Source organism: Rhincodon typus, chromosome 18 (genome assembly GCF_021869965.1).
Source record: "Rhincodon typus isolate 14 chromosome 18, sRhiTyp1.1, whole genome shotgun sequence".
NCBI lineage: Eukaryota > Metazoa > Chordata > Chondrichthyes > Orectolobiformes > Rhincodontidae > Rhincodon > Rhincodon typus.
The window spans coordinates 836,724-862,350 of NC_063349.1; the positions used below are offsets into that span (position 1 = coordinate 836,724).

General features: G+C 44.1%; 1 protein-coding gene across 3 annotated transcripts in view; it reads left to right on the forward strand.

Annotated features, from left to right (window-relative positions):
- Window positions 1-25,627, forward strand: part of usp18 (ubiquitin specific peptidase 18) — a 55,928-nt gene that overhangs the window by 9,700 nt on the left and 20,601 nt on the right. For all 3 annotated transcript variants that reach the window (XM_048607534.1, XM_048607533.1, XM_048607535.1), the window contains 7 exons: window positions 7,987-8,206; window positions 12,055-12,151; window positions 14,083-14,225; window positions 17,519-17,598; window positions 19,992-20,135; window positions 20,757-20,852; window positions 23,589-23,765. In XM_048607534.1, coding sequence (XP_048463491.1) covers window positions 8,143-8,206; window positions 12,055-12,151; window positions 14,083-14,225; window positions 17,519-17,598; window positions 19,992-20,135; window positions 20,757-20,852; window positions 23,589-23,765 — 801 coding nt within the window. In that variant the 5' untranslated portion in view covers window positions 7,987-8,142. The remainder of the gene's footprint in view (window positions 1-7,986; window positions 8,207-12,054; window positions 12,152-14,082; window positions 14,226-17,518; window positions 17,599-19,991; window positions 20,136-20,756; window positions 20,853-23,588; window positions 23,766-25,627) is intronic.

The window sequence follows — 25,627 nt, forward strand, 5'->3', positions numbered from 1 at the left end:
TCTACTCACTAGAGTTTAGAAGAATGAGAGGTGATCCTGTTGAAACATATCAGATTCTTAAAGGGCTTGACAGAATAAATGTTGAGAGGATGTTTCCCATCATGGGAGAGTTTAAGACCAGAGGCATAGTCTCAGAATAAAGGGGCACTAACTTAAGATGAAGATAAGGAGGAATTTCTTCTCTCAGAGGATTGCATGTCTTTGGAACTGTTTGCCACAGAGAGCCGTGGGGACAGAATCCTTCTGTACACTTATGACTGAGATAGATAGATTTTTGATCAGTAAGGGAATCAAGGGTTATGGGGAAAGCGCAGGAAAGTAGACATGAGGTATGTTGGATCAGCCATGATCCTATTTTTTTTACTATTCATTTTGTGGGATGTGGGCGTTGCTGGCTGGCCAGCATTTCTTGCCCATCCCTAGTTGCCCTTGAGAAGGTGGTGGTGAGCTGCCTTCTTGAACTGAAATTGATTGGTGGAGCAGGCTCAAGGGGCCAAACAGCCTGCTCCTGTTCCTATTTTTTATGGTTTTCTTTTGGTCTTTATCTCTTGTTTGAATGCAGCAACAACGGGGAAATACCAAGGAGTGAAAGTAGGGAGTCTACAGGCTGCACCAGACTGGTGGTATGTTCAGTATTTCTCTCTGTCCTGCCGAAGCTTCAATGACAGTGATTTGATACCTGTGGGTTGTTTATCAAAGGAATTGCTTTGATGCTGTAACTCAATGTCCACTCACATTCTGACTGAGACTGGGAATTACTGGACAGGGATTAGGAATCACTGGACTTAGATTAGAAATTACTACAATGGGATTAGTAATTATTGGACTGGCATTAGTAATTACTGGACTAGGATTAGGAATTACTGGATTGAGACTAGGAATCATGGAACTGGGATTAGGAATAATTGGACTGGGATTAGGAATCACTAGACTGGGTTTAGGAATCACTGGACTGGGATTAGGAATCACTAGACTGGGATTAGGAATTACTGGACTGAGGTTAGGAATCACTGGATTGGCATCAGGAACTGGACTAACGAGCAGATTTTTCCCTGTAGCTTCCAGTTACTGTGATTTATGTGGTTTATGCTGCCTTTGCAGCCTGATTCCTATGGAGATGAACTGTCTCACGGTCCCCCTCCCCAGGTTATCTCAGTGACCACCAGCCATGACTCAGAGCCCCTTGTCTTGTGTCTTTCTTTGTGGAACATCTGGGAGAGCTGATGGTCTTATGGTTTGTTTGTGTTGGATCAGTGGCTGCCCATAAATTCTGTGTTCTGTGTGCACCTCTTTCACTTCACCTGATGAAGGGGCTAGACTCCGAAAGCTTGTGGTTTCAAATAAACCTGTTGGACTATAACCTGGTATCGTGTGACTTCTGACTTTGTCCATAGATTATAGAAGTAGGAGTAGGCCATTCAGCCTCTTGAGCCTGTTCAACCATTCAATAAGACCTTGGCTATTCTGTGGCCTAACTCCGTATACCTGCCTTTGGCCCATATACCTTAATACCTTTGTTTAACAAAAATTTATCTATCCTGGATTTAAAATTGACCACTGACCTCGCATTCACTGCCATTTGTGGAAGAGAGTTCCAAACATCCACCACCTTTTTGTGTAGAGTGCTTCCTAATGTATCCACTGAACAGTCTGGCCTTAGTTCTCAGACTATTCCCCCTTGTTGTACAACCCCCATCCAGTGGAAATAGTTTATCTACCCTGTCTTTTTCTGTTAATATCTTGAAGACTTCGATCGAATCACCCCTTAACCTTCTAAATTCTAGAGAAAATGGGCCTAATGGAAATCACGTGCTTCCAACAGTGCAGTAGCCAGAATTGCACCCATTGTGTTAAAACTGTGGATGTTAGAAATCTGAAACATGAAACAGAAATTGTTGGAGTAATTCAGCAGGTCTGGCAACATCTGTGAAGAGGGAGATGGTCAACACTTCACATCCAGTGACTCTTCTTCAGAATGAGTTTATAATTTTATGTGATCATCTACATAAGCTACAATGCTGCCTAAATTAGTGTCATCAGCAAATTTGAATTTTAGAATTTCTATGCCATTATCCAAACCATTAATAAATAATGTAGTGAGTTCCAGATTCCCATTACGCTTAGGAGAAAATGATTTTCCTCACATCTTCTCTAAAACTTCTGCCCCGTACTTTAAATTTTTGTCCCTGGTCATTGATCCTTCCATCAAAGGGGAAGACTTTCTTTCTCTCCATTCTATTTATGCCCCACGTTATTTTATACATCTCAATCATGGCTCCTTTCAATCTCCTCTGCTATAAGGAAAACAACCCAATCTGCCCAATCTCTCTTCATAACTGAAACTCTCCAGCTCAGGCAACATTCTGGTAAATCTCCTTTGCGTCCTATCCAGTGCTACCACATCCGTCCTATAATGTGGATTCCAGAACTGCACACAATACTCCAGCTGTGGCTTGTGAAGGTGGTAGGGGCAAAAAAACTCATAACATTTAAGAAGTATTTAGATGTGCACTTGCGATGCCAAGGCTTACAAAGTCAAATGGTGGAAAATTTGTTTAGAATTATTTGGTGTTGTAATTGACTGGCATACACTTGATGGGCTGAAGGGCATTTTTCTGTGCTGTAGACCTCCATGATTTAATGACCCTATCCACTGTTTAAACAAATAAAAATGAATGAATGCAAATAACTGAGGCCCTAACACAGACCCTTATGGGGCGCTACTGGTCACATTCTGCCAATTTGAGTACATACCCATTATCTCTACTTTAAGTCATCTGTCACTCAACCAATTTCCCAGCCTTGTCAGTAATTTGTCCTCAGTGCCGTGTGCTTTGACTGAGCTTCCTGGTCAGGGAACTGAACCATACATCCTTGCCAGTTAGTTAAAGCGTAGAGCACAGCTGCTGTCCATAAACAAGACTGGGAACTTCAGGAGAGCTGCTAATCTGACTGACATTATCTCAGTACTACTGACAAAGCAACAGGCTGCTAAGACCTGCACTCATCAGGACAGACTCACAAGAAAACCTCATTTTAAAGAGAACAACAATTTATACTGCATGAGAATCGGGGCTGCAGATTGGATGGAAAGATGTTCAAGGTGTTAACAGATGAACACACAAGGAAACAGGATAGTGTGCATGTTATATATTTTATATATCACAGCATAGGCTGTATACAAGGTAGATATTATTGAAAAAGTTAATGATTTGAAGAAGTTATTTCACCCATGATGTCTCTCATAGAGTGTGGGTAGGGTCAAGGAAATATATTCTAGCTTTTGCCGAGGGAGCAGATGCATCTGTACCAACTCTCTAAGGTCCTTGTCATTATACCTGACCAAATGTAGTTCCACTTACTGCTATCATAAGATGAAACTTCTTCTTGTCTCAGGACAGTGCTTCTTTTCCAGATACCGTATGGTGGTGTACATTCCATCACTAATCCCTAAATAGGCCTGTAAGAAAGCAAAGGCAAAGGGGGATTGGTGGCAACAAACGACTTGAAAATGTCCTTACCCAGTACTACATATTGTAGAGGTGGCAAATACCTCAAGGTGGTAGGCAGTGGTTATCTAGAAAAATACCTCAGATATTTCTGCTTACAGCACGTACAGTGTCAATATTACTGCACATAATGTGTACAGATTACATATCACTCCACACACTGGGCACAGATTACATTTTTAAAAAATTCATTCATGGGATGTGGGCATTGCTGACTAGGCGAGTATTTAGTGCCCATCCCACTTTGCCCAGAGGGAAGTTAAGAAACAACCATTGTGAGTCTGGAGTCACATGTAGGCCAGACAGGATAAGGATGGCAGTTTCCTTCCCAAAAGGATGTGGATGCTTTGGAGAGGGTGCAGAGGAGGTTCACCAGGATATTGCCTGGTATGGAGGGTGCTAGCTATGAAGAGAGGTTGAGTAGTTAGGATTATTTACATTAGAAAGACGGAGGTTGAGGGGGGACATGAGAGGTATAGATAGGGTGGATAGAAAGAAGCTTTTTCCCAGAGTGGGGGACTCAATTACTAGGGGTCATGATTTCAAGGTGAGAGGGGAGAAGTTTAAGGGAGATATGCGTGGAAAGTTCTTTACGCAGAGGGTGATGGGTGCCTGGAACACGTTGCCAGCGGAGGTGGTAGAGGCGGGCACGATAGCGTCATTTAAGATGTATCTAGACAGATACATGAATGGGCAGGGAGCAGAGGGATACAGATCCTTGGAAAATAGGCAAGGCTGACGTTTCGGGCCTAGACCCTTCTTCAGAAAGGGTCTAGGCCCGAAACGTCAGCCTTCCTGCTCCTCTGATGCTGCTTGGCCTGCTGTGTTCATCCAGCTCTACAGCTTGTTATCTCAGATTCTGCAGCATCTGCAGTTCCTACTATCTTGGAAAATAGGCGACAGGTTTAGATAGAGGAACTGGATCGGCGCAGGCTTGGAGGGCCGAAGGGCCTGTTCCTGTGCTGTAATTTTCTTTGATTTTTGTAAAAGACATTAGTGAATCAGATGGATTTTTCAGACAATCTGTAATGGCTTTGTGGTCATCATTGGACTCTTAATTCCAGATTTTTATTGAATTCAAATTCTACCATCTGCCCTCGCAGAGTTCAAACTCAGGTTCCCAGCATGTTACCTTAATATCTGGATTAACAGTCTAACAATAGTACCACTAGACCATTGCCTCCCTGTTCACAGTGCATTGAAGGTATCTGTTACTGTATATGCTTTGGTACAGGGTATATAGCACTGCATAGGGCATGTAAAATACCAATATCATTGCACACAATGTGTACTGGTTAGGTATCACTCCACACACTGTGCACAGATTAAATATCACCGCTTACAGGGTGTAGAGGGTATGTAAACGAGGCAAACAGTGCTGATGGAGGGTTGTTTTTGTGATTAGAAGTCTGTACCACAGGGATTGGTGCTGGGACCTGTGTTGTTTTCTATGTACAAACAAGGAAAGGATTTACACAATGAAAGTTAGGTCCCTAAGGAGTACCAAGGAACAGAGGGACCTTGGTGTACAAATCCATAGCTCCCTGAAGGTGCATAGCCAGGATGTAGAATATTGAAGCAAAGAAGTCTTGTTACACCTTTATAAAACATTTATTAGGCCACAAATGGAATACTCACCACCATACTTTTGGAAGGAGGTGATTGTACTGGAGAGGGTACAGAGGAGATTCACCAGGATGTGGCCTGGGATGAAAAGCCCCAGTTGTGAGGAGAGACTGGATAGGCTGTGTTTGTTTTCCTTGGGGTAGAGGAGACTGAAGGGGATCTGATTGAGATATACAAAATTATGAAGGACATAGATAGGATAGTTTGTGAGAATCCTTTCCCCATGACAGAGGTGACTAGAGGGCATAGTTTAAAATGAGGAGTAAGTGGTTCCAAGGAGATCTGAGGAAAACTTTTTTCACCCAGAGGATGTTAGAAATATGGAATGCTCTATCTGAAAGGGTGGTGGAGGCAGGTATTCTCACAACATTTAAGAAGCATCTGGACAAGTACATAAAATGCCAGGGCATAGTAGGCTATGGACCAAGTACCAGTAAATATGTAGCTTGGTGTTTGCTAGTTGGCATAGACCTGGTGGGCTGAGAGGCCTGTTTCTTTAGGAATGTATGACTCTATATTATTGCTCATGCTTTCAACAAGCTATATGTCATTGCACAGGGTGTGTACAAGGTCAGCGTTACCATGCACACTATGTACAGGTTAGGTAACACCACACACAATGCACAGAGTATATACCACTGTCTATAATGCACACAAGGTACATATCACAACACAGAATCTGCATGGGATCATTGCACACACTGTGTACAGGGTCAATATCGGTTTATGTAAGGTAGATGTCCTTGCGTATAGTATATACAGGGTACACAATGTACACAGGATATCTATCACTACACACAGTGAGTGCAAAGTATAAACCAATGTGTACAGTGACCACAGGGCAGATATCACCTCATAATTTAAAGTAGATATCACTTTGTACAATGCTTTCAGGATACATATCACTGCACAAATTATATATAAAGTAGTTACCACTGGCCACAAATTGTGCATCAGTAAGTTACTCTGAACAGTGAGTACAAAGATGACATTGATATACATGGTGTGAACAAGGTAATTATCTACCTTATGTACTGTGCAGTGATGTCTACCATGTATAGATGAAATGGAGATTAGGTGACTGCTTGTAGACTCATAGAATCATAAAATACCTAGTGTGGAAGCAGGCCATTCAGCCCATTGGGTCCACACCGATCCTCCGAAGAGTATCCCACCCCAACCCACCCCCTATCCTATCCCTGTAACCCATAGCTAACCCACCCAGCCTGCATATCCCTGGATACTATGGGGCAATTTAGCATGGCCAATCCACCCTAACCTGCACATCTTTGGACTGTGGGAGTAAACCGGAGCACCCAAAGTCAAACAATACAGAAGAAGACCCTTCCCGCACTAGATTCATTGTCTGGTGTACGCTGTGCCTTTTTATGCTGTGCACAGTGATATCCCCCTTGTACACAATATGAGCAGTAATATGTACCTTGCATGTACCTTGTGCAGTGATTTTCATCTGTTATTACTGACCCCACAGTGTGGACAAAGTGGCTTTCACTACAGACTAGGTGGAACGTTATTTATTTGAACCCTTTTGATTTTAGCACTGATGACAGATGTCTGCATGATGATGGCTCTTCATTGATAGCATGGGCAGTTTCTTTCTGGCTGTTATCAGACTGTTGAATGGACTCTAGCCTCAAATAATGTAACCTGCAATGTAACCTGTATGTCTCTAAGTCTTTTTGATCTGTACGTCCTTTGCTTGCTGTGATCTTCATGTACCACTCGTAAACAAAGCTTTTCACTGTATTTTGGTACAGTGACAATAAAATCAATCAATCAAGCAGTGCAGGGTAGATATCACTGCACACTGGGTATACAGGGTAGATATCACTGCACACAGTGTGTATAGGAAAGATGTCATTGTACTTGGTGTATACACTATAGAGTCTCTGTTCCTGCTTTTCATTGCATCTTTAAAGGAGAGATTTGCTTCCTGAAGGAATTTTTGGTCAGGTCCTAATGGAGTCAAACAGTTCAGGTCATTGGATATTTATGTTAAATTCTGGCTGCCTTCAGTAACTTTTATTCTTAAAGTAGGCAATGTGAAAAGTCCAAGGGCCTTGCTAAGAGTGTCAAATGCCAAAACTTCATGGTTTTGAACAAACAATTAACTTTACTGGACAATGTTTCTAAACAAAAAATCTACAATCTACGCACACCTTACTTTTAACACCCAGAATCAACATATAGTAAGTATGTAGAATAAACTGTGATTGAACACCATACAGCACACATCAAACAGCAAAAAAGTGATCAAGGCTGATCCTATCACACTGATTGCTCAATAATTTCAGATTTGATGACCTACAGTGTCACTATCATCTGGGGGGAGCTGTCTTCATCACTTTTTGCTCTTTGATGTGTTCCATAGGCTGTTCAATTGCAATATCATTCATTCATTGGCGGTCTCTTGCAGATGAGGAGGACTGTTCCACTCTCAGAATGACTCCGTAGGTGGCTGTACAGTCTAATGCAGCTACTGCAGGCTCTGTTACACTTAGGGCAGAAGGTGGTTACGGGAACAGGTCGGTGAGGCATTGCTGTGGCAGCACGCTCCTTAAATTGTTTTGGTTGACGTCTGCTTCTTACTGACGGCAAGTCTCGAGATGCTCGACCCCTTCCCGGATGCTCCTCATCCACTTTGGTCTACTGTTTTGAAACTGGGAATAGAGCATCTGCTTGGGGAATCTCGGAATACTTGTGCTCTCACACACATTCTCACCAACTTCCAGTCTTGCTGCCTGTCACCCTTCTTGGTCAGTAACCCTTAAACTGTTCTGAATGAGTTCTTCCAAAACTTGCAACTACGCCCTCTCCTATTTCTGTGCAGAATTACATTGAACAGCCAACTGTCTTAAACTGACGGTGCCCTAAGTGTGACATTATCACAGAATTCTGGCATCTGCAGCACAAAGGATACTTCTGGGAAGAAGGCTTCATCACAGCAATCAGCGACAAACTCTTCCGATGAGCCAACAGCCTGGACATGGAGAAAGGTCCGAGCCAGCTGCAATCTCAGTGGCCCTACACCAGTGGCAAGTTCCACAACGGTAATTTAATGTGTGTTACTACTCGGTTAATGTTTTCTTTCACACAAATCCTATCCTAGGTCTGGGATGTATCTTTGGGTATCTCCTGGCTGTCCACTGGATACTGGATACCTCTTGATTCTCTCCTAACCCTGGGAATAGTCCTGTCTCTGACTCTGGAATCCATCACTCCCTCATTCCTGAGATTGATTGCTCCCTGACTCTGGGATCAGACCCTCTCTCTGACTCTGGAATCCATCTTTCCCTCATTCTGGGATCGATTGTTGCTTGACTCTGGGATCTACCTTTCCCTGACTCTGGGGTTGGTTCTTTAGTCATACAGCAGAACCAGGCCCTTTGGCCCATCATGTCTGTCCTGACAACATACACCAAGCTACACATTTACCTGCCCTTGTCCGTAGCCTACTATGCCATAGTATTTTAAATAATTGTCCAAATGCTTCTTAAATGTTGTGAGAGTATCTGCCTTCACCACCCTTGTAGGCATAGTGTTCCATGTTTCTACCACCCTCTGGGTGAAAACATTTTTCCTCAGATACCCTGTAAACCACTTACTCCTCACCTTAAACTTATACCCTCTGGTCTTAGACATGTCTACCATGGGGAAGAGATTTTGTATATCTCAATCAGATTCTGCTCTCAGCCTCCTTTGCTCCAAGAAAAACAGACCCAGCCTATCCAGTCTCTCCTCACAACTGGGACTTTTCAGCCCAGACAACATCCTGGTGAATCTCCTCTGCACCCTCTCCAGTGCAATCATATCCTTCTGACAATGCAATGACCAGAACTGCACGCACCACTCCATTTGTGCCGTGATCAATGTTTTATAAAGTTGTAGCAAGACTTCCTTGCTCCTATATTCTGGACCCCAGCTAATGAAGGCTAGCATGCCTTCTTCATTGTCTTATCTACCTGTGTTAACACCTTCGGAGATCACTTATGTATCAAGGTCCCTTCGTTCCTTACTTCTCCTAGGGACTGACCATTCATCGTGTACGTCCTTTCCTTATTAGACCTCCCAAAATGCATAACCTTGCACTTATTGGGATCAAATTCTATCTGCCATCACTCTGTCTGTAGTCTGAGATAATCCTCCTCACTATCAACAACACCACCAATTTTCGTGTCATCTGCAAACTTACTAATTATACCTTCTACATTCACATGCAGGTTGTTAATGTACATGACAAATAGCAAGGGGTGCCAGCACCAATCCCAGTGGTGCACCGCTGGTCACAGCGTTCCAATCACAAAAACAACCCACCACCATCAGCATTTGCCTCCTATTTGTAAGCCAATTTTGAATCTAGTTTGTCAACTTTCCTTGGATCCCATGGGCTCTTCTGGACCAACCTTCTGTGTGGGACCTTGTTTAAAGACCTTACTGAAGTCCATGCAAACCACATCAACTGCACTACCCTCATCAATGTATATAGTCATCTTTTCAAAAAACTCAATTAAGCTAGTCAGGCACTTCTTCCTTTAACAAATCTGTGCTGTCTATCCCTGATCAATCCCTATCTTTCCAAGTATTGATTAATCCTGCCCCTAAGAAATTTTTCCAATAATTTCCCTACCACTGATGTCAGACTTACCGGTCTGTAATTATCTGGCCTGTCCCTGCTGCCCTTCTTGAACAAAGGAGCCACATTAGCTCCAGTCCTCCAGTCCCACATTCTCCAGTCATCGGGCACTTTACCTGTGGCCAGTGAGGCATTTAATATGTCCACCTGGGCCCCACCAATATCCTCCCTTGCCTCTCATAGCGGCCTGAGATATATCTCATCAGGCCCTGCAAATTTATGTACCTTTATGCCTACTCAAACCTCTAATACCTCCTCCTCATTAATCTTAACGTGCTGTAGAACCTCACCATCCCAGCTGATATTCCCAGATACAATGTCTTTCACTTTTGTGAATACAGATGAGAAGTACCTCATCCCCATCCTCTGTCTCCCCACACAGTTTGCCCCTTTGGTCTCTAATAGGTCCCACTCTTTCTCTGATTCCTCTTACTCTTAACATACTTACAAAATGCCTTGGGTTTTCCTTGATCCCATCAGCCAAAGATATTTTGTGGCCCTTTTTTGCCCTCTTAATTTCCTTTTTAAGCAACGTCCTGCACTCCATACTTTTGAAGGACCTCCCCTGTTTTTAATGTGCTGTACCCAACGTACAATGCCTTCCTTTTCTTTATCAAAGTCTCAATATCCCCGACATCCAGGCTTCCTGAACTTTCTGCCCTTGCCCCTCGCTCTTAGAGGGACATGCTGTCCCTGAACTCTCATTGTACTACTTTTAAAAGACTCCCAGTTTCCAAATGTAGACTTACCTGCAAGTAGCTGCTCTCAGTCTATGTTTGTCAGATCCTGTGAGCGATATTGAAATTGGCCCTTTCCCAATTTAAATACTCAACTTCTGCGCTATCCTTATCGCTTTCGATAAAGACTTTAAAACTTACAGAATTGTAGTCACTCTCCCCAGAATGCTCACCAACTGAAACTTCAACAACTTGAATGGCATCATTCCCTAGGATTAGGTCTAGCACTGCCCCATCTCTGGGAGGACTATCTATGGATTGACATAAAAAGCTCTCCTAGATACACTTTAAAAATTCCATCCTATCTAATCCTTTCACATTAAAATAATCCTAGTTAACGTTAGCAAAGTTGAAATCCCCTATTACCGTAACCCTCAGACATCTCTGTGATTATGCCTACATATCTGTCCCCCATCTCCCTCTGACTGTTGAGAGGCCTACAGTATAATCCAAGCAAAGTGATCACCCCATTTTTGCTAAGCACTACCCAGATGGCTTCATTTGAAGAGCCTTCAAAAACATCTTCCTTCATTATTGCAGTGATGGTCTCCTTTATCAATAATGCAATGCCCCACTACTCTTACATCCCCCCATCGTGCCTGAAACTTCTATACTGTGGAATATTGAGCTGCTAGTCCTGTCCTTCCTTCAACCATCTCTCAGTGATTGCAACAATATCATAATTCCCATGTGCTGATCAATGCTGTAAGTTCATCTTGCATTAAAATAGATATAATTTAGCTCTCTGGTAATCCCATGTACCTCCCCTGGCCCCTCTGCCTACAAGCCTGCCCAACTCCCTAACCGTGGGATTGGTCCTGTCTTTGACTCTGGAATCTGTCTCTTCCTGACTCTGGGATCTGTCTCTTCCTGACTCTGGGATCTGTCTCCCCCGACTCTGGGATCTGTCTCCCCCAACTCTGGGATCTGTCTGTCCCTGATTACGGGATTGTTCCTATCACTCCCTCTCCCTGCAATACTGCTGTTAAGCATGTGTGTGTTTGATGCTGGTAGATTTCAAGATGGGATTAGTTGTTAGAAACCACTTACAAGCTTGTTCCCAGTTTTCATTCAGAGTCAACGTTTACTGCAGTGAATGTACCATGATAATTATCTCAGAAGCTGTTGTTTCAGGGGATTGTTAAGCATGATACCTGTCAGTGGAGTGTATGTGAAGCTGTGTGCATCCGTTACGTCACCTTAAAATGACTTGCCTCTCAGTAAGCCCTCTTCCACTTTCAGTAAGTTCTTTGCCATTTTCCTGGCTCTGTCAGTGAACCCCATCCTCCACCATCTCTCTTTCTCTCTCTTTCTCTCTCTGTCTCTCTCTTTTCGTCTTTCTCTCCATTTCCCTCCTGGTTCCTCTTCATTCTCCCAGATGGGTGATTGTAAGACTCAATGAGCTGAGTTGTCCGTGTGTTTGCTGTATTCAAGGGAAGACACTGAGAGATGGACAGAGATTCCGTTGGCCAGCTTGCACTGCACTGTGTGTGTACGTGTGTGGCTAATTGTGTGTGTCTTCCCCCAGGTTTAGTGGGACTGTATAATGGTGGCCTGACCTGCTGTGTCAATGCACTGCTGCAGAGCTTCTACCTAACGCCCGAATTCACATCCAGACTACAGCAGTAAGTATTACCCTTTCATTCTCGCAACAGGCAGCAACAGTGGCATTGAAACATTCACTTCTGGTCATACCCAGCTCACATACTCCGTTTATACCTGTCCTGGAGTGTTTGATAGGGATAGTGTCGAGGGAGCTTTACTTTCTGTTTCAAAGAGTAGAGGGAGGTCCACTTCCAAGTGAAAAGAGTAGAGAATTCTCTTTGGTTAATCCACAATCTGTCACGATGTGGAGGTGCCGATGTTGGACTGGGCTGGACAAGGTCAGAAAAGTCACACGACACCAGGTTACAGTCCATCAGGTTTATTTGAAATCACAAGCTTTCGGAGCACCGCCTTGTGAAGTGAGAGAGAAGCACACAGAACACAGAACATAGAATTTATAGGCAGAGAGATCAATGGGCAGAGAGATCAAAAGACCATACAAATGGTGTGCGTGGATTGTTGACAGGCTGAATAATAGGTCTCTACAGATGTTCGAAGGTGTCAGACAGTGTGAGTAAAGTGTCAACAGCTGAATAACGAATGAAGGGATGACCTATAATCTGAATAAATGAGGCAGAAAAATAATTTGAAAAAAATTAAAAATAAGGTGGTGTGCTGTGTTACAGAACATGAGCATATTGAGCTGATGGAATCCTGGGTGATGGAATTTGAATTCAATAAATAGGGCTGAAGGGCCTGTTTCCACACTGTAGGGATTCTGTGATCTGGAATTAAGAACCTAATGATGACCGTGAATCCATTGTCGATTGTCGGGAAAAACCCATCTGGTTCACTAATGTCATTTAGGGAAGGAAACTGCCATCCTTATCTGGTCTAGCCTACATGTGACTCTAGACCCACAGCAATGTGGTTGACTCTGAACTGCCCTCTGGGCAATTAGGGATCAGCAATAAATGTTGCCCGGTCACCCTCATCCCATGAATGAATTAAAGAAAATGAAACCTCCCTCCAATGTGACTCCAGACCCACATCAATGTGGCTGATTCTTAAGCTAAAACAAAGAGCTGTGGGTGCTCAATTTCTAAAATGAAAATAGAAATTGACTGAGGGTTGTCCAGAATAACACAGGGTTTCAAGGGAGGAATGGTGAGGGCAGTTTAACCCAACTAGACTTGTATTTCTTCAAGAATCAACGGTGAAGGGGTAACCGGTCTGAGGGGTGATCTCAGGATCTTGTGGGTGTGGTTATAGAGTTCAGTTTCAGGCTGGCCAGTGTGGATCAGGTCAGTGCTGAGAGTAGAGGGTTTGAAATAATAGATCATAGAATCCCTACAGCATGGAACCAGGCCATTTGGCTCATTGAGTCCACACCGGCCCTCTGAAGAGCATCCCACCCAGACCCATGCCCCTACTCTTTCGCTGCATTTCCCACCCTAGACACTACAAGCAATGTAGCATGGCCAATCCACCTAACCTGCACATCTTTGGACTGTGGGAGGAAACCGGAGTACCCAGAGGAAACACACGCAGACGCAGGGAGAATGTGCAAACTCCTCACAGACGTCACCCAAAAGGTCAGGTCCATGGCGCTGTGAAGCAGCTGTGCTAACCACTGAGCCATCGTGCCATGTTTGATGCTGGTTCAACCTGCTGTGGCTGGATGTCCCACTGGTGTGGGTCAGAACTGCACATAATTCCAGCAGTAGTTCCTGACAATGCTGAGAATTCCAGGATTTTGACCCCGTGACAGGAAAGACAAGGCAATATATTTCCAAGTCAGGATGGAGTGTGGCTCAGCGGCTCAGCAGCTCAGCATATCATCCACTTTTTCAATTATTGGCTAAAGGCAGTGACATCTGGGGCAATAGTGAAATGTGGAAAGCTGGCCTGTTGGGAGAATGAACTCCTTAATATACAGCTATCCTGTCAGTTTCATCCTGCTGTGTTTGCACATCCAGACTGGAATGTTTTCTCTCCTGGTTTGTTGCAGGTGGGATCAGATGCAAAATGAGTCTGATGAGAGGAGCATCCCTTACTGCTTGTGTCGATTGTTTGACCAGATGCAGACCTCGAAGTCCGGTAAAGTGAGCGCAGAGATTTTTCTTCGCTGTCTTAGGTTGAACCATGTGAAAGGTATGTCACTACTGATCTCAGATAACAAGCGATGGTTGTTATGGAGCCTTGCACTCCTCCTGAAACTAGTTGTTACAGAACAATTCAGGCTGTGTAATTGAAACGCAGACTCAAAGGAGATTTAGCCAATTAAAGGAGGGACTTGCATTTCTGTAGCATTTCAGGATGCTCCAGTGAGCTTTACAGTCATTGATGTACCTGTTTGAATTGTAGTTTTAATGAAAGGAATGTAGCAATCAGTTTTCATAGAGTAAGGTCTAATCTGACCAAGCCCAGATAATGTTTTCAAGTGATATCAGTTAATGGATAAATATTGAGCAAGACAGCAGGGAAAACTGCTTGAATATTGCCATTGAATCTTTTATATTCATCTGAGAGGGTTTGACATTCATTCAAAACCAGCCCCTTGGACACTACTGCCCTGGAGTGACCAGCTAGATTAATGGTTCAAGAACTGGCACACCTTCTTCTTCAATGCCTCTTCTCTCTCATCTCTCTCCTTGTCTATGTGTCTCTCTCTGTCTGTCTCTATGTCTCTGTTTGTCTCTCTCTACCGCTTTCTCTCTCTCTCTCTCTGAATGTCTCTGTGAACTTCCTCTGTTTTCCTGTGTCTCCCTTTTTTTAATCCTTGTTTCTGTCTATCTGTCTCTATGTCTCCCTTTCGCTCTTTATGTATCTTGCTTTCTCTCTGTCTCTCTCAACCTCTCTCTCTGAATGTCTCTCACTCTATATCTCTTGTCTCCCTCTGTCTTTCTGTGTGTGTGTGTTTCTATATAGCTCTCTCCGCTCCCCCCTCTCTATTGCTCTCTCACTTTCTCTCTCTCCCTGTCTCCGACTGTCTCTCACTCCTTCAGTCTCTCTCTGGATGTGTCTCTCCGTCTATTTATGTCTCTCTGTGTCTTCAGTCATTCATATTCTCTCTCTCTTTCTGTGCATCCCTCCCCGTTCAACTATGTCTCTCTCTCACTCTCTACATCTCTATCTTAGATATTTATCTATCTCTTTCTTTAGTGTTTTGTGGTAGACAAATTCTACTGCTTAGCTACCCTTTATACATGCATGTAAACACACACATACATGTATACACTCATGTGAACACGCACACTCAAAGCATTACATCAGATGTGATTTTGAACACTGGAACAGAACTGTGTTGGATATGGCATAATTTGACTTCCGGGCAGTGGGTGAATCTTTTCATCTTATTCTTAGAACGCGGACAAAATTTGTGAGGTTGTGTTTGCTGCCCTTCTGTCATCCTTCTGAGGATATTGGAGAGCAGACAACCTGGCACAAGTGTTCCATGTAGGCAGGACTGGAGATCAATAGTGGATTTCTCTTCTTAGAATTCTACAGTGCAGAAGGGGCCCTTTGGCCCATTGAGTCTGTACTGCCAAAGCCACTCTTAATCTACATGAATCCCACTTTCCAGCACTAGGCTCATAACCTTGAATGTTATGACACTTCAAGTGTTCATCCAAGTACTTTTTTAAAGATGGTGAGGTTTCTTGCCTAAACCACCTTCCCAGGCAGCACCATTCCAGATTTCCACCACCCTCTGGCTAAACCGCCTGCCTTTCACTTTAAAATTATGTCCCCCTATTATTGACCCTTTCACTAATGGGAACAGCTACTTTCTATTCACCCTGTCTGAGCCCCTCATAACCTTACATACCTCTATCAGGTCCCCCTCAACCTTCTCTGGAAAACAACCCAAGCTTACCCAGTTTCTCTTCATTGCTAAACTACTCCATCTCAGGCAACATCCAGGTGAATCTCCTCTGCAGTACATCAGTGCAATCACATCCTTCCTATTGTGTGGTGATCAGAACTGCACACAGCACTCCAGCTGTGGTCTAACCAAAGTTCTGTACAGCTCCAATGTTATCTCCCTGTTTTTATAATCTTTACCTCGACTGATAAAGGCAAGTAGCCCATATGCTTTCTTAACTACCCGATTAACCTATCCTACCATCTTCAGGGATCTGTGGACAAACGCCCCAAGATCCATCTGTTCATCTGAGTTTCCTAGTGTCCTGCCATTTATTGAGTACTCCCTTATCTTGTTCCTGCTTCCAAAGTGCCTCACATTTATCAGGATTAAATTCCACATCACAGATCTGACCAATCCATTTATAACCTCCTCTAACCTAACACCTTCTTTGTCACTATTAACTGTTTGGCCAACCTTCATGTCATCCACAAACTTACTTAACTCCCCCACATTCTCATCTACATCATTTATGAATATCACAAACAAGGCAGGGCCCAGCACTGGCCCCTGTGGTACACCACCACATACCGGGCTCCAGTCTCAAACACACACAAATAGCCTTCTACCACCATCTGCCATCACCTGTCATTAAACCAGTTTTGGATCCAGTTACCCTGGATCGTACGAGCTTTTATCTTCTTTACCAATTTTCCATGTGGGATCTTGTCAAAAGCATTACTGAAATCTATATAAATTACATCAACTGCACTACCCTCACTTACACTCCTGATCAGCACATTGATAAATGTTAGTCATGACCGCTCTCTGACAAAGTCATGCCGACAATCCTGATAAAACCTTGCTTACCTAAATGAAAATTAATTTTCTCCTTCAGAATTTTCTCCAATACTTTCCCTACCACTGATGTTAGACTCACTGGTCTGTAGTTCCCTGGTCTATCTCTACCACCCTTCTTGTAAAGTGGAACAACATTAGTTGTCCTCCAGTCTTCTGGCACCTTCCCTGTGACCAGAAAGGAGGGTCAGTGTGGAGTCGATGGGCTGAATGACTTGTTTCCACACTATAGGGATTCTATGATCGCTTCACTCCCAGTGTCAATCTGCTCAAGAACATTAGAGAACCATTCCAATTTTCCTAACAAACTGATGTAGTCACTGTTCTGATACTGATACCAAATTCCCAAATTTACGGCATCCGCAGTTCTTTCGTTTTTTATGAGAGTATTGGTTTCGCCAGCTTATTTGTGTGACAGAAAGAGAGGAAGTAAGGTCAGGTATAGATTTACTGAGCTGATGTAGGGAATAGCTCCCTGAGTCAGCTACAGGATTGAATTGAAAAGTTGGGAGGTTATGCTAAATGTATGACAAATCTTGGCAAGACCACATTTGGAGTATCAGCTGAGTGAGGGCTCTGTTTGTGAGTCTAACTCTGTATAATGATAAATCGAGTGAAATCATTCATGAGCAACTCTTGGTGTCTGGATTAAAATCCTGTAGAAGGTGTGCGGTTTGGTTCAATTCAAATCTGGTGAGTGACCTGACACATTTCTGTTTTTAAGCGTACACACAGAATGATGCAGCAGAATTGTTTCTCACCATCTTTAACCTCTTACTGGATCAGTTACAAACTCCACATATTGTAAGTATAGCAATTATTATCTCCTTTCAAATTGTTACAATTGAACAATTCATTTCCTCAAAACATCAAGAGCTAGTCTCAGTGCATGTATCTACAGTGATGCTATTCCACACCTCTGGAGCAGATGGGAGTTGAACCTGGGCCTTCTGGTCCAGAGGAAGGGACACTAGGCATTACCACAGCACCATAAAAGTCCTCCTCATTTGTAATCAACTTATTCGGACATGTTATGATCCACAGCAGATGGGAGTTGAATGCAGGTCATCTGGCTCAAAGGTAGGGACACTACCACTGAGCCAAACAAGCCCTCCCCATGTCTCTGCAAACATAGAATGTTAGGAAATAATGGGACACAGCATGGTGCAGAAAATTCCCCAGAGTGTAGTAATAGTCATTCCCCACAGAGGGAGCCTCAGATTACAGTCATTCCCCACTGAGGGAGCCTCTGATTACAGTCATTCCCCACAGAGGGAGCCTCAGATTACAGTCATTCCCCACTGAGGGAGCCTCTGATTACAGTCATTCCCCACAGAGGGAGCCTCAGATTATGGTCATTCTACATTTCACATTGTTACTCAGCGAAAATGCATTCTGTACAAACTTACTTTATTGTTTGTCACTATTACAGTTTTAATCCATTTATGTTTGCTCCACATCATTTGTCTGATGTTTACTCTGTTCATTGTTATTCTGTTCCTGTCATGTTTTTGCTGTGTTTATGCTTCATGTCGTGACCCTCGTTTTTCTTCTCAGTGTTACTCTGTCTTTTAATCTTTTCAATGGTACCTGTCGAGGACTACAATTCCCAGCATTCCCTGGCAGATCTACTGTATGCATGATGTGGGACTGACTATGTGCTCATCCTGGAGTTCTGCTTTCAACTTGAGTCAGTTGTTGACAGAGGGCAGTGCCAAAACCAAAACCCCAAGACCTGTGCTGATTGGAAAGGACTCCTGCTCCTAGTTCTTACGTTCTTATGTTCTTATGATATACTGCATGCAAAACTGCTAGTCGGCAGCTGGGAAAGTGATCCCATTATGAAACAGCAGGCTGGCAATGCTGATAGGTGCAGCTTGTTGCTGGGGTTAAAGTTCAGGAGAAACTCTGGCAGTTGGTTACTGCAGTAAGGAGGGATGATATCTTGGAAGGGTCATCGAGTGAGGCTTTGTAGGTAGAGTTTAGAAATAAAAACAGAGCGGTCACACTGTTAGGAGTGTATTACAGACCCCCAAACTGTCAGCAGGCAATAGGGAAGCAAATGTGTAGATAATTCATTGAAGTGTGTAGAGACAATAATAAGGTAATTACATTAGGGGATTTCAACTATCCCAACATTAATTGGGATAATCATAGTTTAGAGGTTTTAGAGGGGCCAGAGTTTTTGAGAGCCTTTTATATCAACATGTAGATGGTCCTATCAGGGACAGTGTAGTGCCAGACCTAACTCTGGGGAATGAAGCCACACAGGTGTTCAAGGTAGCAGTAGGGGACCATTTCAGTGGCAGTGACCACAACACTGTATGTTTTACTTTTGTAATGGAAAAGGAAAAAGATAGCCTGCAAAGAAGGGTTTTGGATTGCGGAATGGCAAATTTTACCAAAAAAAGGCAGGATACGGCCAAAGTAGACTTTGAAGTTGAGGATAAATCCACAGCAGAACAGTGGGAGGTGTTCACAAATGTACAGGAGAAGTACAGGTCCAACATGTTCCCTTCAGAGTGAAATATAGGAGCAACAAGCCCAGAGAATCCTGAATGTCTTGGAATATTCGGCACCGGATAACAAAGGAAAAGAGACATGTATAATAGGTACAAAGTAAACAATACAACAGAGTAGTATAGAAAGTGTAGGAGGGAGAAGAAAGCAAAAGAGAAGGCATGAGAAAATGCCAGTGGGCAAGATTAGGTGGAGTCCCAAGATATTCTACAAATATATCAAGGGGAAGAGAATAACCAGGGAAAGAGTAGGGCCCATTAGGGACCAAGGAGGCAATCTGTGCTTGGAGCTGAAGGACATTGTGTGAGTGTTGCATAAGCACTTCACATCTGCCTTTACTCAGGAGAAGGAGGATATAGGTACAGAATTTTAGAAGATAATGACTGAGGAGGTTTATATAAGAAGTGAGAAAGGAATGGAAGTTTTGGTGGATTTAAAAGTGGGTGAATGTTGAAGGTGGTGGATGTGGTGCCAATCAAGCGGGCTGCTTTGTCCTAGATAGTGTCAAGATTCTTGAGTGTTGTTGGGACTGCAATATTCTATCACTCCTGATATGTGTACTGTGAGTGTTGTTACTCCTGGCATGTGTGCCCTTCACATTATTGCCTTCTGTTCAAGAACATTTGGTCTATTTTTTGAAGTAAGATTAATTTTTCTTCATATTGCCTCTTGGCCAGGTTGAGGAGATGAAGAGGCTATTTGAGATTAAAGTGGAGCAGTTTGTGAAATGTCAGTGTGATGAAGTCACTGTGAGAGACAACAAGTTTTGGAGCCTCCCTGTGCCAGTGAAAGAGACCCAGGATGGTGAAGATTTTACACTGGTAGGTAGGACTCATCCTTCTGTGATTGATACAGCAAAGAGATCCAGGCTGAACAATGGTTAATGTTATTCAGTCTGGACAACGCAGTGGAGTTCTCATTTGAAGTAAACCTTGGGGAATGATACTCTCCAAAGGTCAATTGAAAGAGGCAATTATCATGTAGAAACATTGTGAGACTACAGTGCCCAGGACCAGTGATAAATAACCCAGAGACTGCAGTCGGTTCGACAGGCTGCCCCAGAGAAATGGAAAATAACAGAGAAAATTTGACAGTGTAGTGGACAGTATTAAATATAAACATTGAAACTGTGGAAATGGGTGAGCTAGGCTCGACAAGACAGGATTACGAACCCTCACAAAAGCATATAAAGAGTGAACTTTTAACAGCTGTACAAAATACAAGATTAGAGAAAGAACTTGCACCAATATGGCATTTCCTGAACCCCAAAGGAAATAAACTACTTCTAATAGCTTTCCCAGCCACCCTGACAGCCTATGGATTTCCCAACCACCCTGACAGCCTATAGCTTGCCCAGCCACCCTGACAGCCTATAGATTTCCCAACCACCCTGACAGCCATGTTTGTATTTTCAATAGTAACCCCTGTGTCTGCTTCCACAGGAAGATGGCTTGAAGATGTTTTTCTCTTCCCAGCCAGTGAGGAGAAATAACAGATGCTCAAACCACGATTGCAAGATGAAAAGCCCAGCGCTAAAGGTACACCAGTAACAACCTGCATTTATGTAGCACCTTTAACACTATGACATGTTCCAATTTGCTGCATGGGAGTGTTCGAAACAATATTTGATGGCTCATTATGAACAGAAGATGTTGGACACGGATAAAGAGTAGGTCAATGGAGGAGGGAAATGAAGTAGAGCAGCAGAGAGGGGTAGGGAGGGAATTCCAGATCTTGAGGCCCAGATACGGTCACTGATGGAGAAGTGATTAAAATCAGGGAGGTTCACCAGGTCAGAGTTAGAGGAGCACAGATATCTTAGGGGTAGTGGGGCTGGAGAAGATTACAGAGAGGAAGAGGATGGATTAGAAAACAATGATAAGTCATTACTTGACCAGGATCCAGTACAGGCCTGTGAGAACAGGGTGGATAGCAAGATGGGAATTGATTTGAGATAAAACACGGGTAGCAGAGTATTGGATGGACTCATTTGAATGTGGGAGACCAACCAAGAATGGCTTGTACTAGTAGGATCTCGAGGTAATAAAGCTGTGGATTAGGGTTTCGTGGTCAACCTTTGGGGAACACGAAGGGGTAAAAGTGTAGGAGCAGGAGGAGAAGGCTTTGCAGGTGATTCTTGGCCCGTGATTAGACTGATAAGAATGGAACCAGGTGAGAACAGTAACTACCCCCCCAACTCGGAGCTGGGTGACAATGGGGATGTAGGGCTGCTCTTTCATTAGAGAGAACCCGAGGGTCACCATGCCTCAGGTGAGGGGAGAGGTTGAGAAATAGAATCCTTCATGGTAACCTCAGCCAGTACGGGAATTGAACCCATGAAGTTGGCATCACTGTATCACAAACTGGGCAGCACACATAAGGTGGCACGGTGGTTAGCACTGTTGCCTCACAGTGCCAGGGACATGGATTCAGTTCTAGCCTCAGGCGACTGTCTGTGTGGAGTTTGCACATTCTCCCCGTGCCTGCGTGGGTTTCCTCAGGGTGCTCCGGTTTCCTCCCTCAGTCGAAAGGTGAGCAGAATACAGTGGATTGGCCATGCTAAGTTGCCTACAGTATCCAAAGATGTGCAGGCTAGTTGGATTGGCCATGGGAAATAAAGGGTTACAGGGAAAGGGTAGGGGATTGGGTCTGGGTGGGATGTTCTTTGGAGCATCGGTGTAGATTTGATGGGCCAATGGGCCTGTTTCCACACTGTAGGGACTCTATGATTCTGCAACTGGCCATCCAGTCAACTGAGCTAACTGCCTCCGCACTAAATAAGGTAAGAAAGTGGAAACAACATTTGAGAGAGAGGAGGGGACTTGGAAGTCGACAGTTTATGGGAGTAGAGCTGAGGGAGATGGCACTGATGGACAAGATAAGGAGAAAAGATACAAGCCCAGGGATCAGGCTGTTGTTGGGGATGGGGGAGCGGCTCTTTAAGAAGACAGTTTGCTGCAGAGAAATGATGCCAGGTTTACATTTGCAATTCCAGGATGGTGCTGAAGTTGTTGGCAAGGTTAGAAGACGAAAGGAGGACAGGGTGTGGGTGGTGACTAATGTAAGACAGTGATCAGAGATAACTTTCTCTCTAGTTGATACAGGGAGGTTATGTGAGTAAAGAGACATTTACATTCATATAGCAACTTCCACTAACATTGGGCACTCCAGAGTCTTTCACAGCCAAGGAACTATTTTCAGAAGTGTTGTAATGTGGCTGATTTACACATAGCAAATTTCCACAACAATGTATTAATGACCTGATCATTGGTTTCTGCTGACTGGAGAATATATATTGGCCTGGATACTGGAGCGTGCACTCCCATTCCTCCTTGAAATATGAACATGGGATTGATAATATCCACATGACAGAGCAGATGGGGTGCAGTTTAACATCCCACCTGAAAAGCAGTGTCTCTGACTGCTTGGGTCCCCCTCAGGGCCATGATGCAGGGTCTGCCAAGATATTTGTGCTCAGTTCTCAGAGGGTGACTTAGAACTCGTGACCTTCTGACCCAGAAACAAGAGGCACTACCCACTGAGTCACAGCTGACATGAGCAGTTCACTAATGGTGCCTATGAATTATATGAATTATAGAATTATAGAACAGGCACAGCATGGGGTTAGACTCAATGCCAACAATATTAATTTACCTCCATTACCTCTCCATCATGTGTCCAATCTGTAGGTGATGACTGTGGCTCTTGTTATTCTTTCTGGTGTGTTCACTCTGATTGGATGTAGCCCTGTCTCAGTCAGTGTTCAGAGGAGGTGCCCTACCTCAGTCTGTAATGGATGAAACTCAGCTGCCAGATGCTCTGTCCAGCCTAGGCTCTGCCCTCTTTACCATCTTCCTTGCCCTGCAACTGCCCAGACCTTGGCATTCTCACTGTATTGGGCTGAGACTGTAGTTGGACAGGGGTTGCCAGGGGAGAAGGCACTGCCTCTCTGCAGTCCCTGTGATCATTGATCTGGGAGCCCTATTTACTGGTCAGTGGATCTGCTGGTGTTCTTGTGCACACACACTGACCTTTCCACATGACCCTCTGGGTTTTCCATGGTGGAGCTTCTGAATCAGAGAGAGCAGATTATATCCCAACACCTCGCTCACCCTACAGCAAACATGGGAGTGCAAGTGATGCTAATTGGAGGAGTGTTTGAAGGGGGCTACTGTTTGTGAACTGCAAGCTTTCTAGCTATTTCTAATATTTCCCGAGGCTGGGTCCTTCCCGCTCACACCAATCCTAATACAGGGCTTTGGCTTTTGATTTAGGGTTTCAAGCTTATCTCAGTCCCTGAGGTCCTGAACCTGCATCTGAATCGATTCTGTGCTGCGTCAAATCGAGAAGGTTTCACCAGGAAGATCTACAGCTTGGTGACATTTCCCGAAACCCTAAACCTCAACCAGTTTCCGAACTCAGAAAGAAGCCAGAAATATGGAAATTCCCAGGCAAGTTGTTAATATATTACACGAGAAACCTGTCTCTAATACCTGGTCAGGTAAACTCTTAGTATAGTGCTTCAGTTCTTCTGACTACATTTTAAGCTCATTAATGTCCTCCAGGGATGGAAATCCGCCATCCTCACCCAGCCCAGCCCACTTGCAGTTCTAGCCCCACAACATTGTGGCTGACCCTCAACTACCCTCTGAAAGGCCTAGCAAGCCACTCAGTTGTGTCAATCACTACAAAGTCTCAAAGAAATGAAACCAGACGGATCACCTGGCATTGACCGAGGCACCGGAACAGGCAACAGCAAAAACAGCCCTCTCAACCCTGCACAACCCTCCTCACTAACATCTGGGGACTAATGTCAAAATTGGGAGAGCTGTCTCTCAGACTGATCAAGTGACAGCTTGACATAGTCATACTTACTGAATCATACCTTACAGACAATGTCCCAGACAACAACATCACCATCCCTGATATGTCCTGTCTCACCAGCAGGACGCACCCCGCACATGTAGTGGCACAGTGATATACAGTTGGGAGGGATTTGCCATGAGAGTCCTCAACATTGACTCCAGACCCCATGACGTCTCATGGTTTCAGGTTAAACATGGGCAAGGAAACCTCCTGCTGATTACCACGTACCGTCCTCCCTCGGCTGATGCATCAATACTCCTCCGTATTGAACAACTCTTGGAGGAAGCACTGACGATGGCAGGGGCACAAAATACACGCTGGGTGCAGGCTTTCAATGTCCACCACCAAGAGTGGCTCAGCAGCATTGCTACGGATTGAGCTGGTCGGGTCCTAAAGGACATAGCTCCTAGACTGGTTCTGCAGCAGGTGTTGAGGGAACCAACAGGAGGGAAAAACATACTTGACCTCATTCTTACCAATCTGCCAGCTGCAGATGTATCTGTTCATAACAGGATCGGTAAGTGCAACTATTGCACAGTCTTTGTGGAGATGAAGTCCCACCTTCACATTGAGAATAACCTTGTTGGTATCATCTGGCACCATCACCGTGCTAAATGTTTGAACAGATCTAGCAACTCAAGACCTTGAGGCGCTATGGGCCATCAACAGCAGCAGAATTATACTCCAGCACAATCTGTAAACTAATGGCCAGCATATCCCTTACTCAACCATTACCATCAAACCAGGGGATCAACTTGGTTCAATGGAGAGTGCAGGAGGGCATGCCAGGAGCACTAGGCATACCTGAAAATGAGGTATCAAGCTGGTGAAGCTACCGAACAGGACGAGAACAAAGAACAATTCAGCACAGGAACAGGCCCTTCTTCCCTCCAATCCTGTGCTGACACATTCTGGCCTTCCATATTAAAACTGCCTTCACTGACAGGATCCGTATCCCTCTATTCCCTTCCTATTCATGTATTCGTCCAGGTGTTTCTTGAATGCTGCTGTTGTGTTTGCTTCTACCACCTCCTCAGGCAGCACATTCCAGGCACTCACCACCCTTTATGTGAAAAATGTGCTTCACACATCTCTTTTAAACATCCCCCTTCACCGTGAACCTGTGTCCCCTAGTAATTGACCCCTCCACCCTGGGAAAAAGCCTCATTCTTTTCACTCTATCTATGTCATTCACAATCTTACAGACTTCTTTCAGGTTGCCCTTCAACCTCCTGCATTCCAGTGAAAACAAACCCAGACTATCCAATCTTTCTTCATCGCTAAAATACCCCATACCAGGCAACGTCCTGGTAAGAGATAGTAGGAACTGCAGATGCTGGAGAATCTGAGACAACAAGGTGCAGAGCTGGATGAACACAGCAGGCCAAGCGGCATCATAGGAGCAGAAAGGCTGACGTTTCGGGTCTAGACCCTTCATCAGAAAATG